At 58.7% G+C, this 16,576-nt stretch overlaps 1 protein-coding gene across 1 annotated transcript in view; it reads right to left on the reverse strand.

Annotated features, from left to right (window-relative positions):
- The window catches only part of Slit3 (slit guidance ligand 3), a 252,676-nt gene that overhangs the window by 37,112 nt on the left and 198,988 nt on the right, over positions 1 to 16,576 (reverse strand). The window contains exons 8-12 of the mRNA XM_042670215.1: positions 12,448 to 12,611; positions 6,342 to 6,483; positions 5,842 to 5,913; positions 2,941 to 3,012; positions 862 to 933 (exon numbers count right to left, since the gene is read on the reverse strand). Coding sequence (XP_042526149.1) covers positions 862 to 933; positions 2,941 to 3,012; positions 5,842 to 5,913; positions 6,342 to 6,483; positions 12,448 to 12,611 — 522 coding nt within the window. The remainder of the gene's footprint in view (positions 1 to 861; positions 934 to 2,940; positions 3,013 to 5,841; positions 5,914 to 6,341; positions 6,484 to 12,447; positions 12,612 to 16,576) is intronic.

Genomic DNA, 16,576 nt, shown 5'->3' on the forward strand with positions numbered 1-16,576 from the left:
GCCTTGTGCCCCGCCAGCCGGCGATCTGGCTTGAGCACCTGGCCTCAGCCTTCAATGACGACTTCCTGACTGCACTTGGAGGAGGCCGGGCCTCTGCTTCATACCCGTCTGAACTCACTTTGTGCCGTGCACACTTAGCCCCTGCTAGCTCAGCCCTCCTCCACACCGGCTTGGCTGTGTGGCTCAGGGCAGATGGCTTACCTCTCTGTTTTTCTCCAGTGCACTGGGGGCCTCGAGACAGACTCAGAGAGGAACACAATGCGTGAAGGCCCACGCTGCCCAGCCACACACCTGCGGGGACGCTCCCTCAGCCCGCACCCCCAAAACGTAGCACACGCTCAACTCCCCCTCCTCCCTGTCGCAGTTCAATTATCCTCTTCAAACATTTCAGCTCAAAGGGATGATCTAAATGCAAATAAATAATCCCGGAGCTTAGCATTCCAGGCGGCAAATCCTCCTTTAAACCATGCAGCCATCACCCCCTCTCCAATCTTCCTTTCTAATTACCACACACACACACACACACACACACACACACACACACACACACGTCAAGGTCACACTCCCGGCTGGGTCATGGTGGCCTTTGCCTTCCCTGTGAGCATCTTAGTCCCCCCACAATCCAGCCCTCCTCTGTGAGTCCTAACTTCACCCCAAACCTCACACCTGGGCCGGGTCCTGAACTGTGTTCCCCTGCCCTTGGTCCTCCACCCCCGGCACCCATGGCCCTGGCTCTCTGTCCACAGAGGAAGAGTCCGGGGGCGAGGTTGGAGAGCCCAGTGCAGAGGTTTCTGTTTCCTCGGGGAGAGAACACCGTGGCGGACTCCGGTGGGACCGCGCGCCCGGGACGCACAGACTCACAGCAGCTGCAGGGACACGAGCCCGTCGAACAGTCCCTTGGCGATGTCAGTGATCTTGTTCCCGTAGAGCACGCTGGAAGAGAGCGCAGGACACAGTCACCCTGGGCCAGTTCTGAGCGCACCGCCTCCCAGCCTCCTCAGGCCGCCGGGGGCAGTCTGGGCAGCCGGGGCTCCGATCTGCTTCCCTCGCCCATCCAGGCAGCCCGGCCCACCCATCGCCCCAGCGTTACATTCAGGCTGTCACAGGCAGGGCCGCTCAGGCCCAGAGGCTGCCCGAGTGCAGGGTGGGGGTGTGCCCGGTCCTCACGTCCCGGGGAGGGGCCCCCTCGAGGCGCCCACAGGCCCAGGACTCTGCCTTGATTTCCTCCCGCCCGCCCTGCGCATCTCCCCTGACCGAGACATCTCCTAGTGTTTCAGCAGACATCTTCTGCTCTCTCTTACTCGATTTTATTCAGGAAATCACCCGACGTCACGTTATAATGTTTGTTTTAAAAAACGTATGCCCTTCCTTCACCTGCTCCCCGAGTACAGTGACAGGATAGTGTGTTCCCGGCTGAGCCCTGGCATCGAGAACAGAGCTGGGCCTAGCATATTAAGTATGTTGGATATATGGGTGGATGGGTTGATGGATGGATGGATGGAAGGATGGATGGAAGGATGATGGATGGATGGAGGGATGGATAGATGGGTGGATGGATGGAGGGATGGATGGGTGAATGGATGATGGATGGGTGGCTAGACAGACAGATGGATAGGTGGATAGATGGATGGGTGGATGGCTGGTGGGGATGGATGGATGATGGATGGGTGGATGGATGGATGGACAGATGATGGATGGATGGATGGACAGATGATGGATGGATGGAGAGATGGGTGGATGGATGGATGGGTGGTGGGTGGGTAGATGGGTGTATAGATAGATGGATAATGGATGGATGGATGGACAGATGATGGATGGATGGATAATGGATGGATGGACAGATGATGGATGGGTGGATTGATGGATGGATGATGGATGGGGAGATGGATGGATGATGGATGGAAGGGTGGATGGGCAGATGATGGATGGGTGGATGGATGGATGGGTGGGTGGGTGGGTAGATGGGTGTATGGACAGATGGATGATGGATGGACAGATGGATGATGGATGGATGGATGATAGATGGATGGGTGGGTGGATGGATGAATGATGGATGGGTGGATGGATGGGTAGATGGACAGACAAGTAGATGGATGGATGTGCAGGCTCCGGGTGAGGGCTCTTCAGCTCTGTCTCCGAGCCCCTCCCCAGTGGAGGCCGGGTGTGTTTCTGTGCCCTGTCAGCTGTGTCCCGTCTCCTTGGGAATTCGAGGCACAGTGTGTAGCAGGTGTCTGGCGTCTGCTCCACTGACCAGAGCCTGGGTTAGGGGCGAGCAGCGCTGGCAGTGCCTGCCCGGCTTGTGCTGCCCAAGCGGCCCGTGGTCTGCGCATTCCTGTTTGCTCACCAGACTGTGAATTCTAACTCCTCCCCGTCCCTCCTCCCCCGACTCCATGTTGTGTGAGCCAAGCTACCTCGGACCAGGGCAGACTCCACAGTGCTCACATCTGGGGTCTGGCAGCCTCTGGTGGTGGGGCTCCGACCCCTCTCCACGTGGGCAGCCCACATGCTGGAGATATCAAAGCCAGGCCCAGCACACGGAAGAATGGTCACCGGGTTGGATTAGAGAATCCGGCAGCGGGCAGTGAGCCTGTCTCTGGGGTGGTGCAATGGTCCTGAGGAGTGTGTGTGTGAGTGTGTGTGTGTGATGACTCTCCCCCGGGGGTCTCCCCTCAACAGCCCTGCCCAGCGTGTGGTGGAAGGGGACTGAGGCCAGACCGAAGTTGCACTGGGATTAGAAGCCAGTGTGGACGGGAAGAAGGTGGGCACTGAACCGATGTAAATAAAGCGCTTGTGTGGCAGGAATATCCTCCGATCCACTCCCCCAGGAGCAGTTTGCTTCTTTACCAGGTTGACGAGCGTGTACCTGGGTCAACGGCTCCCCCTCCCCACGTCCCCCAACGTCCCCTCCCGCCCTGGGCCCCCCATCCCTCCCCCACTCACAGCGAGGTGAGGGATCTCAGGCCCTGGAAGGCGTCGGGAGCGATGTCGGAGATCTGGTTCTTGCTCATGTCTCTGAAAGCATCAAGGGAAGGCCAGGTGAGCATGCACACGCGTGCGGCCGGCAGACCCAACGGCGGCGACCCCCCAGGGTGCGCCCGCCACATCCCACCGGGGCTCCCCCCGCCCTGTTGGGCGGTTTATCTCTTCATGGGGCGAGGGAGACGCCGAGAGTATCCTCCCAGGGCCTCATCGGAAACTCTGTTCCCTTTGTGCCATTCTTAGCCATAATCCTATAGCTGGGTTTACGGAAGTGAGTCATTATGTTGAGATGGGTGTGTGTGTGTGCGTGCGTGTGCGTGCGCGTGTGTGCGCGTGCGTGTGTGTGTGTGTGTGTGTGTGTGTGTAACTCTCAATAACGTCTTGACGGGGCTGGCTTTAAATTGTGACCTTCTGATCTCCAATCCTGATCTCTTCCCGCTGAGGAGCTGGGATTACAGGCGTGAGCCCCCACACTCTGCCCACCCGGGTACCAGTCCCCTCTCTGTGCTGCCGTCAGGGCCGGTGGAGGGGAAATCGAGGCCTGGCAGTGTAGCAGTGGGGCGGGTGTCCACACTGGGGGACACTTAGCCTTTTCCTTTTTTTTTTTTTTTAACTCAGGGCCTCACGCTGGGGAGGCCAGCTGTCCACGGCTGAGCTCCACCCCCAGCCCTCGTTACCTTGAGATGAGATCTCACTTCCCCAAGGAAGAAGAGGAGGAGTGCAGAGAACTCTCTGCTTTTTTTTTTTTGGTCAGTTGTGGGGCTTGAACTCTGGGCCTGGGGGCTGTCCCTCAGCTCTTCAGCTCAAGGCAAGGGTTTTACCACTTGAGCCACAACAGCCACTTCTGGTTTTCTGAGTGGTTTATTGGAGATAAAAGTCTCACGGAAGCCGGGCGCTGGTGGCTCACACCTGTAATCCTAGCTACTCAGGAGGCTGAGATCTGAGGATCACGGTTCAAAGCCAGCCCGGGCAGGAGAGACTGTGAGACTCCTATCTCCAATAAACCACCAGAAAACCGGAAGTGGCGCTGTAGCTCAAGTGGTAGAGCGCTCGCCTTGAGCTGAAGAGCTGAGGGAGCTGAAGAGCGCCCAGGCCCAGAGTTCAAGCCCCACGACCGACAAAAAAAAAAAAAAAGTCTCACGGACTTTCTTGCCCGGGCTCGCTTTGAACCAAGATCCTCAGATCTCAACTCCTGAGTAGCTGGGATGACAGGCGGGAGCCACAGGACCTGGCTTTTTGTTGGTTTTTTTGAGGCAGTAAAAAAACTCTGTCACCCAAGTTCACCTGGAACTCACCATGTAGCCCAGATCTGCCATTGGACAAACTGTCTTCCTGCCTCAGCCTGCTGGGTGCTGAGATTACAGGCATGCCCTATCATACCCAGCTGGAAAGAGCTCCTAACCCAGCACTGGGGCCCTCCAGGACTGTCAGGACCCCATCTCTCTAAAGCCGGGGCAGGACCTGGGTCTACTCTCCCAGCATCCGGCTGTTCGGCTTGGATGCTAGCTGTCACCGGGGAGTTCTGTTTGTCGCACACTGGTGGAGGGTACTGGGGTGGGTCACTCTTAGGGACAGCCACCCAGGGTCACCGGGCCCCCGCCTGGCCTGGGGCCCTGCCTCAGTCTGGATTCCTGAGGTTCCGTTCAGTTCCTTACGGCCGTCCCACCATCTGAGGTTGCATTCACTTTTGGGTCACGACTGAGGTGGGCGGATGAATTCTGAGTGCACAGGTCACGGCCACTCCCACGGGGTGAAGCAGAAACAGTGACACAGGACCGTGCCCTAAACCGCCAGATTGCCACCAAAAATCCTAGCGGGGGCCTGGCTCAGCGGTACAGAGACAGAGGCGCCATCTCTCAGTGGGATTGCCATCGGCTGCGTCATCCTGCTGGGCTTGAAAAGTGAATGGGGAGCCGGGCCCCGTGCTCACGCCCGTCATCCCAGATACTCAGGAGGCTGAGATGTGAGGATTGCGGTTCAGAGCCAGGTACGTCCGTGAGACTCTCATCTCCAATAAACCACTAGAAAACTGGAAGTGGTGCTGTGGCTCAAGTGGCAGAGCGCTCGCCTTGAGCTGAAGAGCTGAGGGACAGGGCCCGGCAGCTGGGGTACGGGAGAAGAATGACCGGGGTTTAAATAGTCAGGCCCATATTTATATAGCGCCCGCAGCAGGACCGTGGGGAAGGAGAAGGGGGGGAGGGGAGGGGAGAGATGGGAAAGGAGAGTGGAGGCACACAGAAAGTTAAGCGCCACCATCATGACTCTGTTAAAGTGCTCAGTTCAGGCTTGTGATCACTAAAGCTGGCATTAAAATTAGCAATGCAGAGCTGGGTGCCGGTGGCGCACGCCTATCATCCTAACTCCTCAGGAGGCTGAGATCTGAGGATCGAGGTTTGAAGCCAGCCTGGGCAGGAAAGTCTGTGAGACTCATATTTCTAAATAACTAACCACCCCTCCCCCCCCAAAAAAACAAAGTAGAGCTGTGGCTCAAGTGGTAGAGCACCAGCCTTGAGCAAAAAGCACCAAGCTCAGGGAAGCACCCAGGCCCCGAGTTCAAGCCCCAGGATCGGCGCACACACAACGCAGTAATAGGGGGTTTGGAGGCTGACTCCCTGTCTGCTTGAACACAGCTCTGCTCAGCGCGAGTGGCGGGCGAGGGGCTTAGCTTTGCACGTGGACGCTCGCGTTATGACTCCCATGGCTGACGCCGCAGAACCCTCCCTCCCTGTCCCTCAGGCTCGTCTGGACCTGACCGGGAAGAGCGAGCATGGCTGTCGTCTGGGGCATGGGCGCGTGACACGGCGCAGGTCACCCCCCAGCCCCGAGACGTTGGGGCTCACCTCTCCCCAGGGAAACACTCACATGCGCTTCAGCTTCTTGTACTGGGTGAAGGCTCCCGCCGGGACCGACTTGATGGCGTTCTGTTCCAGCCGTCTGGGAAACAGAGCACAGGAGGGAGAGGTCATCAGCAAGCACGGAAGGGCACCGGGCACGCGCCGACCCCAGGGCCTTTGGACATGCCTTTCCCTCTGTCCGCTTCTCCCAGATGCCAGCTGTCTCACCGCTGGCTTGCGTCAAGCCTGTCCTTGCCTGACTTTTCTATTGCCACCGCCATCCACCCCACCGAGGCCGCGAAGGTAGAAGGCTAGGTCTCCTTTGCTCACCGCTGTTCCCCAACCTGGCCATGGGCCATACGTAGCCACTGACCATAAACAGGCGTGATGCCTGAGCTCAGACCTGGGGAAGCGGGCAAGAGGTTCCGGAATGTTCTAAATGGTCCACTCTCACGGCTGCGGTGTGGGCAGCCTAGCATGGGACCGGCTGGGCAGGAGAGGGGCGGCGGCGGCGGACGGGACACTCACATTTCCACGACGCCTTCGGGCAGGTGGGCGGGGATCTCGGTCAAGCCTTTGCCTCGACAGTCCACCACGTTGTTGCTGCAGGTGCAGGCGGACGGGCAGGAGAGGGAGCTGGCACTGCAGGACGGAGCCTCCGCGGGGGGACCTGCAGGCCGGACGGGGGTCACGGTGAGGGGTGCGTAAGGTGTAGAACTGTGCGCCAAGTACACAGGCCATGGTACTGCTGCTAAGTACTAGGTGGTAACGACACAGGACGCAGTACTAGGACTTAGCACTACGTCCACGGCTGCTTCCACCCACTGCCGGGTGCTTTTCCACCAAGGATCGTCTCTGGGCTTTTCTCTTTCCACATCCACGTTACTGTTTGGGGACTGCAGGGATGGAGCTCTGAGCCCTGCAGGGCTGTCATCCCTGCAGGGGTGGGGTGGTGGTGCCCCTATGATCCCTCAGCTTTTAGCTTCTGTTGGAAATACGGAGAGAGGCCTGGTGTGTGTGTGTGTGTATGTTGTCGGTCGTGGGTCTTGAACTCTGGGCCTGGGCGCTGTCCCTCAGCTCTTCAGCGAGCACTCTACCACTTGAGCCACAGCACCACTTCCCGTTTTCTAGTGGTTTATTAGAGATAAGAGTTTCGTGGACTTTCCTGCCTGGGTTGGCTTTGAACCGAGATCCTCAGCTCTCAGCCTCCTGAGTAGCTGGGATGACAGGCGTGAGCCACTGGTGCCCGGCTGAGTGTGTGTTTTTTAAAGTGGAACTATATCCCAAACCCAAGCTGAGCGAGGCCCTGCCCCTGACTCCCTGGGAAGTAACTGGCTTGGCTGGGGGGGTGAGGGGGGTTGCTCCAACTCTGCCAACGCCGGCCAGCGTACATTTCCAGGCGAGCCTTTAAGGTAGGAGAGCTGTTGAGAGATTCCTTAACCAGGCCGCTCCCGACTCCGTGAATTACATGGAGACGCGCCAGAGGAGGGCGGCTGGGTAAGGACCCCGAGGCATGCATCCTGCTGCTGTGGGCTGGGATCACAGTCCTGGCTTACACTAAAGCTCCACACCTGAGCGCCTGTGAGTGGCGGGCGAAAGTCCCGCCCTTCCCCTCCTCTTGGGACAGCCTGAGAAGAGGATTCTTCCAGGGCAGCAGGTCTGCCTCCCGCTGATGGGCTGGCTCTCAGGATGCTGAACAGGGCGGAGGAGGCAGAGTCGGAACTCGACTCACACAGGCCGGGTGTGAGGGCCAGCTCACCTGTGACCCTGGCCCAGATGCCGGCGGGCCCTGGAGGCCGGAGGTCACCAAGCTCCGGAGGAAAGACTCTGGACAAGCTCCCCCAGCGGCCATTGTGGGCATGGACCTTGCAGAATAAGCAAGCGGGGAATGGCCCTGACCCTCATCGGAGAGCCCTGCTGCGGCACACACCAGCACACACCACCGTACCCCCAGAAAACCGCCCCCCGACGTGGGCCAGGACGCCGAGGGGCAGAGGGAAGGGGCAGCCGCCCCCTACCACAGCCACAGGATGCTGCGCTAACATTTCGGGGCGCTGGGCTTCTTCGGTCTTCTCTGCGAAGAGCCTGTCCTTACTGCGACAGAACACAGCGGCCCAGTGGCCTCGGGGGCCGGGGAGCTCACTAGGCCGGGGAGCAGGTGCAGGGACAAAGACCAGGTTGGCTAAGCGAACACGGGGGAGAGCGGATGTCTCATGTGTTTATTTCTGTTAGAAAATATCACCCAGTAGAGCGCACAGAGTTAAGAAACAAAGTGACTCCAACGGCCTTGTAAGTGTGTGGAAATAAATTAATTCCAGTATTCAAATTAAGCTTCCCTATGGGCCTCTGGCCTTTCAAAAGCCAACAACAGACCACTGCGATAGCAGAAAACTCCAGCAATGATGATGAGAATATAAATGAATGTGATTTAAATACTAGAGGCATGATAATTTCGGAAATGGCTAAATAAACCTAATAATCTCATTCCTGCAATGTTCAATTATGGCGTTTTAATTAAAACCTCCTAAGGAGACGGGTGGGCAGTCCTGGCTTACCTGAATTATCTTTGTCTGTAGTAGCTAGTCCTAAATGAACAAAAGAAGGGGGTAAGGAAGGAGGAGAGAAAAGGAAGAAGGAAGGATGGGGAGAAAGCGTGCTCATTCCAAGGGAAAGAAGCGTATCTCATTTTTCGCAATAAAGGGCACATGTGTATGGAAAAGAACTGAGGTTCAAGCACTGCCCTAGGCAGGAAAGCCCCTGAAAAATAAAGTTGGGGGTTCTCGTGAACCCTGTCAGGAGACACAGTGCACCTGCCGTTATGAAGGCCACGGAGGTGAGTCTAAAGTGGGTAGACAAACCAGAGGCTCCAAGACCTCCAAGGGAGCGGTTCACTAGTTCACGAATAGCCATAGATGATGGACTGTAACAGGTAGGGACTCTCAGGCCAAGCAGCTGGAAAACACCCCACAGAAAATAAATTCTAGGATTGAAACTCCCACATCAGCCCTTAGATGAAGTCTAAAAACCAAACAGCACACACAAAGAACAACAAAAAGCTGGCGACTCATAAGGCAAAGCTCTCCTCTGGTCTATCAGGAACTCGACAAAGATCTGGTCTAGCTAGTCCAGGCAGCAGGGGGGCGTCACGGCTCCCGGACCGTTCCTAGCCCTGGCACCCTAGCCTTGTGCATGGAACAAAGGGGAAACCCTTCGGAGGTTCCCCAAGAAGCTGAGAGTGGCAGGTGCATCCCAGATCATGCATAGATGAGAAAGCAAAAGAAAGGTTTATTTCCCACCCTGGGGAGAGCAGATGTCCACTCCTGGAACAGGGTAGTTGATGGAGGAGACGGATGTTGCTAAGTGTGCTGCTAGCCAGCCTCACTGACTTGCTAGACAGATAAAGAGTGGTGTCCAGGGCCTCTGGGAGAAGAGACCTGGCTCCAGACAGCTGGATTTAATTCACAGAGATAACCTGGGCTGGGTCGGCAGGGCCCCTCCCAGGCCGAGGGAGAGAGATAACGCACCTTCCTGTCTGGAGTTGTGGGCTTGGTACTGGGGAGGGATGGAAGGATGGGTTGGGTGGATGGATGGGTGGATAAGTGGATGGATGGATGGATGGGTGGGTGGATGAATGAGTAGATGGATGGATGAGTGGATGGATGAGTGGACAGATGGATGGATGGATGTATGAGTGGATGAATGGATGGATGGGTGGATAAGTGGATGGATGTGTGGATAAGTGGATGGATGGATAGATGGGTGGATGAATGGGTAGATGGATGGATGGATGGGTGGGTGGGTGAATGGATAAGTGGGTGGATGGGTGGATGGAGGGGTGGATGAGTAGATAGATGGATGAATGGATGGGTGGATGGATGAGTAGATGGACAGGTGGATGGATGAGTGGATGGATGGGTGGATGAGTAGATAGAGGGAAGAGTAGATGGATGGATGAATGGGTAGATGGATGGATGGATGGGTGGATAAGTGGATGGATGGATAAGTGGATGGATGGATGGATGGATGAGTGGATGAGTAGATAGAGGGAAGAGTGGATGGGTGGATGGATGGGTGGATGAATGGGTAGATGAATGGGTGGATGGGTGGATAAGTGGGTGGATGGATGGATGGGTGGATGAATATAGATGGATGAATGGCTGGGTAGATGGATGAGTAGATGGACAGATGGGTAGATGGGTAGATGGATGGATGGATGGGTGGGTGGGTGGATGGATGGATGGAAGAGTAGATGGATGATGGATGGATGGATAGGTGGATGAATGGATGGATGGATGCACACCTTTACATCTTGCACCTGCCTTGCTGCTGAGCCGTGACCTCCCTCCCCCTCTCCCTCCCTTCCTTTCTTTCTTTTTTTTTTTGTCGGTCATGGAGCTTGAACTCTGGGCCTGGGCTCTGTCCCTCAGCTCTTCAGCTCAAGGCTAGTGCTCTACCACTTGAACCACAGCACCACTCCCGGCTTTTTCTGCTTATGTGGTGCTGAGGAATGGAACCCAGGGCCTCAGGCATGCAAGGCAAGTGCTCTACCACTGAGCCACCTTCCCAGCCCTGTGACCTCCCTTCCTTAAAGAGCTCTCGTCCCCAAGTTCTTGCTGGAAGCGTCCTCCGTGAGGAGCGAGGGAATGGATTGAACCCGGAGCCTGCCTCGACCTTCCGAGAACCAGCGGCAGGCAGCGTCCCGCCAGGCAGCTGCGTTCCGATGCCAGCCTGGGCCGTGGGCAGGGGGTGGGGTCAGCACCCTCTGTGGGTGCTGTGTGTGGTCAGTGCGGACCCTGCCCTTCTCTGTGAACATCTCCTTGGGGCCTCCCGACTGACCGCGGCAGTCCCAACCGCAGGCCCCGGGCAGCGCGCGCTCCCCGCTGGCAGTCCCTCGCGCAGCCTAACCACTGCCGAGGGGCGGCGGAGGGCTCGTGTCTGCACCCCGCCGCCGCTATCCATGGTGGTTTATGCGTCGGGGGTCCAGCGGTCCCCTAGACCACCCCACCATAAAGTGACTCTGTCCTTCTCCAAAGGAAGCTGCCATGGCGTTTGGGTTTTTAACTCATTTAAAGAATGCACCCTGATGGCAGGACGGGAGTCTGCTAACAGCACACTGGAGTCTGGAATCTGCTGGAAGCTACCGGCATTGTCCTAAGTGACTATCCACACATGTCTATGTAACTAACCCGATCTGTGGCTGCTCAGAGGATCTGGGGGGCTGGGGGCCTCTGGGCGCCGGGAACCTCGGGGGGAGGGGCCGTCCGGGGCCATGGGTTCCACCCCAACATTGCTGGTCTTCGGGTGGGAAGTTGTATCCAGGACAAGGTGACAATCACAACAAACACATTACACCGGCACTGGCCTCACCTAACTCTGTGTTTAACGTTGTCCCTAATTAGTCATTAGTTCCCCCCCCCTTCCCCCCAGCTCTCAGACGACTCCCGCACTCTGCAATTATTTCCTACTCGGCACTTAGGCCGGTAGGCAAACCCCGTGCCTAACAGTGACTGTCATTACAGCCGCCGTGTTTGCTTGGCCGCCTGTGCGATAAACGGTTCGATTATCTGTGTTTGATGGGAAGCGATTTCTAAGTGGGCGTCTCTGAGAAGTTACGGGGATCCCCCTCAGATGTTCCGAGAATCAAGGATGGTGGGAGCAGCGGAGAGAGAGAGAGGAAAGGGAACACAGGGAAATCCGGGCGCAGGGCAGCTGCGGCCTAGGGAGGAGATGGGCGGGGCCCACCCTGGCCACGCTGCGGCTGGGAGCCCAGAAGCCCTCTGAACAACTGGTCAGCTCCCGGCCTGGGCCAGCCCCTCACACTCAGCCTTCAGAGCCTCCCATCCCAGGACTCCCGGGCTCCCGGAAAACTGCAACTGAGTATTTCCTTTGTTCTCTCTCTTTTCCTTTCCTCCTTCCCCCTTTTCTTCCCCCTTTCTTTTCTTTTTCTCACCTTCTCCTTTCTTCCCTTGGGGGGAAAAATACCGAGAGGCAATCTCTACTTCACTGACCCAAGAAAAGGGAAGGGAGTGAGTGGACATAGAGGTGATCAGTAGAAAATGAGAACACATAGGCAGGCGCATTTGGAGTCGGTTTTCAAAGCTACCTCTTCTGGGAGGCTCCGTGGAGGCCCTCGGCTCAGTCACCCTCAGCCGCACGCAGGTCCGGCTCTGAGGTTTGCCCAGCCTGGCTTGGGGGCTTCCATGCCACCCTGTAACTTGCTGGAATAACCTGCCCCCACTGGCTGGGCAGGCACCCTGGGCCGGGCGTCAAGCGGGAGCCGGCACGCGTCCGGTCTTCTTACCATCCTGGGAGCTCTGCGCTGCTATTATTTCTACAGCGGAGGAGACGGGACTTCCTGAGTTACACCCTGCACGTCAGGGGCAGAGCTAGGATTTCCAGCCAGGCTGGAAACACATCAGGAGCACGTGTGCGTGTGGGATCATCCCCGTCCCTGGGGAGCGTCCAGCTTTATGGTGGCGGGGCTAGACTACAGGGCTGCGCGGAAAGTGAGCCGCGCGTCCGTTCACCAGACGTCAGGAGCGTCCGGGAGGAGGCCGGCTCCGCTACATGCTGGACTGGGGGATTGGCTCGAGGCGGGGGGCGGGGGGGGGGGGAGCGAGCCCGGCAGCCTCACCTGGACACACGTACTCCTTCTTCTGGACGTCCGCCACGTTGAAGCCTCGCAGGTGCACGGGAGCCATGCAGAGCGTGAACTGGCCCACCGTCCTGCGCTGGCGCAGCCAATCGGAAAGCCAGGCCAGGTGACAGTCGCAGTAGAGGTTGTTGGAGTGGAGGCGCCTGGGGAGGGAGGGGCGGAGAGAGAGGGGGCGTCACCGCGGTGAAGAGAGCCACGCCCCAAGGGAAGAGCCGTTGCGGCCCCCGCGGCTTCCCCACGCCGGGGCCGCAACGGCTCTTCCCTTGGAGCCCACCCCTGACCGGTGCCTTGGAGCCCACCCCTGACCGGTGCCTTGGAGCCCACCCCTGACCGGTGCCTTGGAGCCCACCCCTGACCGGTGCCTTGGAGCCCACCCCTGACCGGTGCCCCGGGGCTCTGAGCAATCTTCCCCGCCGCAACTCCTCTCCCGACGTTTCCCGCGCTGCACACAGGACAGCTAGAGTGACATTGCCAGTGGCCAGGCTGGCTGGAGACACGGGTCCCCTCACCGTCCAGCGTGGGCCGGCGGGAGACCCGCACGGCCGCCACCCGATGCTCAGCCTTCCTCATTTCCTATGCGGCTTTGGGGGTCCACTGCCCGGGGCCCTCCTGTCCCTGCCACGTTCACGTCTACCGGGGGCATTCGTGATGCTAACCGATTCTGGAGCCTCTGAAAACCCCGGAGTGCCCGGACTCCCTCCCGCGGGGGGCTGAGTCTCACCCCGGGCCAGAAGGACCGGGCCACTCGCTGTCCCCCCGGGGAAGCGCTCGGCCTCACAGCTCAGCGCCGAGTGACAGCGGAAGGTGGGGCTTCGGCCACCTCGCTGCCCGGGACAGGAGAGTGGAAGGTCTGGACTGCTGTCTACCAGCGCCAGGCCAACCTCGCCCAGCAGTGGCGAGTTCAGGCTGTGTGTTGTGGGCAAAGCCATCCGCCATCCGTGGGCACGGGAGCTCAGCTGGCCGCGATCTTTCATTGCACACAGAGGAGAGCAACCCAGAATCCCACGCAACACCTACTTTTTTCCCCCCCTTCTAACCCGTCTGTGGAGACCCTGGTGATCTTGCTGGAGGAATGATTGGTCTGGATGGGACTTTCTTTTTGCTTGGGACGTCGAATAGACACAGCGACTGGGACATTTTCTTCTCCGCTGAGGCCCCCCTGAGCGGGAGTGGGCTCCGGGCAGGGGTGGAGATGGGAAGGGAAGGGAGGCACAGTCCTGAGCCAGGAGGGCGGATGGGTCACTAAGTGAGCAGAACCACCTTGCTCCCGAGGGGGCTCGGCGGCGTGATTTCAGGAGAGGAGGAAGCCTTCCGCCCCTCGGTCCTCCCTAGACATGCACGTAGCGTGGGCAAAGGGTCCAGCAAGGACCCCATGCCCAGAGTGCCCCACAGGTTAGAGTGCGGCCGCTCTTCACGTGCCGGAAGAGCCAGAGCTGAGCCCTAACTCGGGAGGGTGGTGTCTCCTCTGGCGGAGCCGTGGTAACATGAAGACGGCGGGCCTCACCACCAGGAATGAACTCAGCCGCACGTTCCTCTCCGATGAAATGGAACAACAACAAAAAATGAGCTTTTGGCTGGGTACTGGTGGCTCCCGCCTGTCCTCCCAGCTACTCAGGAGGCTGAGATCTGAGGATCACGATTCAAAGCCAGCCTGGGCAGGAAAGTCCATGAGACTCTCCTCTCTAAATAACCACCAGAAAACTGGAAGTGGAGCTGTGGCTCAACATGGTAGAGCACTAGCCTTGAGCAAAAGCGCTCGGGGACAGTGCCCAGGCCCTGAGTTCAAGCCCCACGACCATCACAAACAACAACAACCCAACTTTTTTTTTTTTTTTTTCCTGTGATAACCAGAACATTTTAGGTTTGGAAGCCCAGGCCGGGACCGGTCCGCTCCACAAGCGCCGGAGGCGGAGAGCTGGCACCATCCTCTCTAACCGAGGCTCTGCCCTCCTTGGAGAGGAAGGGCTTGATCCAATCACCTCCCTGGTCCTGGTACAGGGATCCCGAGGGGCGCGGTGGCTCTGAGGCTCCTGGGCCGTTCAGAAGCTCGGGCAGCCTTGCCCTCCGCCCGCCTGGCTGTCTTTCTCCTGCCTTTGCATCCTGCCCAGCGGTCGAAGCCAGGAAGCTCTGCTTTCACAACGGCCCAGGGGCCACAGCTTAGCTCCTCCGGGTCCCGCTGGGGTGGACGCTTCGCAAGGGCTCCTCGTGCGTGAGGCGCGTGAGGGAACGAGACCAAAGGGCCGCCGGCGAAGGTGCCTTTTAAGCCGCAGAGGCTAAATTCAATTTCTGGCAAATCTGTTTAAGACGGGGAGGGGCGGGGTCGGGGCTCATTTTCTATAAAATGCGGCTTTCTGAATTCGATGTAAAAGCTTTCCTGTGGCAATCCCGTTTATGACTTCCTTCCTCTCTCCTCCTCCCCCGTCGCCCTCCCCCTCCCCTCCTCCCCTGACCCTCCCTTCCCTACTTTAATTACAGGGCAGGGGATTAGTCAGCCCCTCTCCAAGGAGTTCTGCATGGAGCCATCTCTGAAATTAAACTAAAGAGGAAACGGCAGCAGCGGAGCCGGGAGCGCGGGGAAGACCAGATTGATGGGTTGATTGAACTCAGAGGATGAGTGTTTGGACCACAGAGAACAGCGGGACCAGAAGCTAGGCGATAAACCCTGCCGCCCTTCCCCAGAGACACCCCAGAAAAGCCCCCTGGGTGCTGTGGCCTGCACCTCCCCTGGGGACTCCTCAAAGAAGGCCCCCAACACGCTACCATCCAGGACCCCAGTACAGCAGCCCGGAACCGTCCAACCTCCCTGCCTCACCTCCTCCACAGCGGCCCTGAGGCTCAAAGTGGGGGGGGGGCTGTAAGCGGGGGTGAAGGGGAAACAGGAAGCGCCCTGGGCTGTCTTCCAGCCTCCTGCCTAGGGCCTGCTACTTTCTACTTCCCAGCTCACGGAGGAGGCGGGGCTAGGGGCACTGGGGGGCAGGGGGTGCGGCTGGGAGCTGTGTAGAGGTCTTTGGAGACCAAATGGCTTCTTACAATTCTATTGACGGGTCTGCCCTGTTTTCAAAGGGAGAGGAATGGGTGGATTTTCTGGCTGGGCTAGACTGTCCTCTGAGTGTGTGTGTGTGTGTGTCAGGGGGGTCCCAGGAAACGGTGGGAGAGCAGATATGGAGCCCCAGCAAAGGCGGCCGGAGCTGTCACTGTTCCTTATTTGTCATCTGCACACGGCGTACCGGCTGCTCCACGCATCCCAGCCTGTTCTACTCTGGTGCGGAGGCCTGGTGAGCTTGCTGTGCCCCAGGGCGGGGCCGGACCCCCGCGCCCCCGGCCCGCCCAGCTCCAGGCTGTCCTGGGGTCTGCTTATACAGCACGTACTGGGGCTGGGCACAGGCTCCTGCCTGTCATCCTAGCTACTCAGGAGGATGAGGTCTGTGGATCATGGTTCAAAGCCAGGCTGGCAGGAATGTACGAGAGACTCTTATCTCCAATCAACCACCAGAAAACCAGAAGTGGCGCTGTGGCTCAAGTGGTAGAGGGCTCGCCTTGAGCTGGACAGCGCCCAGACCCATAAAAAAGGGCAAAAACAAGCACGGACGGGTTTTCCCATCAAGGTCACCCGGGCCAGGCTGCTGGGTCACAACCGCAGCGCTGTCCCTCTGCAGAGGTCTGGGGTGCTCCCGGAGGGGTGCTCCCGGAGGAGGCCGAGTCCAGGACAGAGTGAAGTCCACCCCAGAGCTGGCTCAGAGTCGGCAGCCTGGGGGGCCTGGCGGGGGTGGGGCTCCCTGGTCACACATCCTGGTGACTTGGACTGCCGTGAGTCCGAGGGGCTTTGCTCTGGAAGCCGCAGCCTCCAGGGGTGTTGATATCTGGTGGGCTGTGTTGCTGGGGCCTGGGGGGGGAAGGGGAGCAGAACAAGGTCGCATGCCTGTGCCAGGTATGACACGGAAGGGCCCCGGGTCTCCAGAGCCCACGAAGGGCCAGCTCCCCACGGCTACCGCGCTCCAAATCCACCACCACGAGCCCTGCCGGCAGCGAGTGAACCCCAGGAAAGGCCGGCAGAGCCGTCTAAGCGGGAGCCACGGGGGACGGGGGGGCTCCTGGCAGGAAATGGGGG

This window comes from Dipodomys spectabilis, unplaced genomic scaffold (assembly GCF_019054845.1).
Source record: "Dipodomys spectabilis isolate Male_0828 unplaced genomic scaffold, ASM1905484v1 ptg000528l, whole genome shotgun sequence".
Taxonomy (NCBI): Eukaryota; Metazoa; Chordata; class Mammalia; order Rodentia; family Heteromyidae; genus Dipodomys; species Dipodomys spectabilis.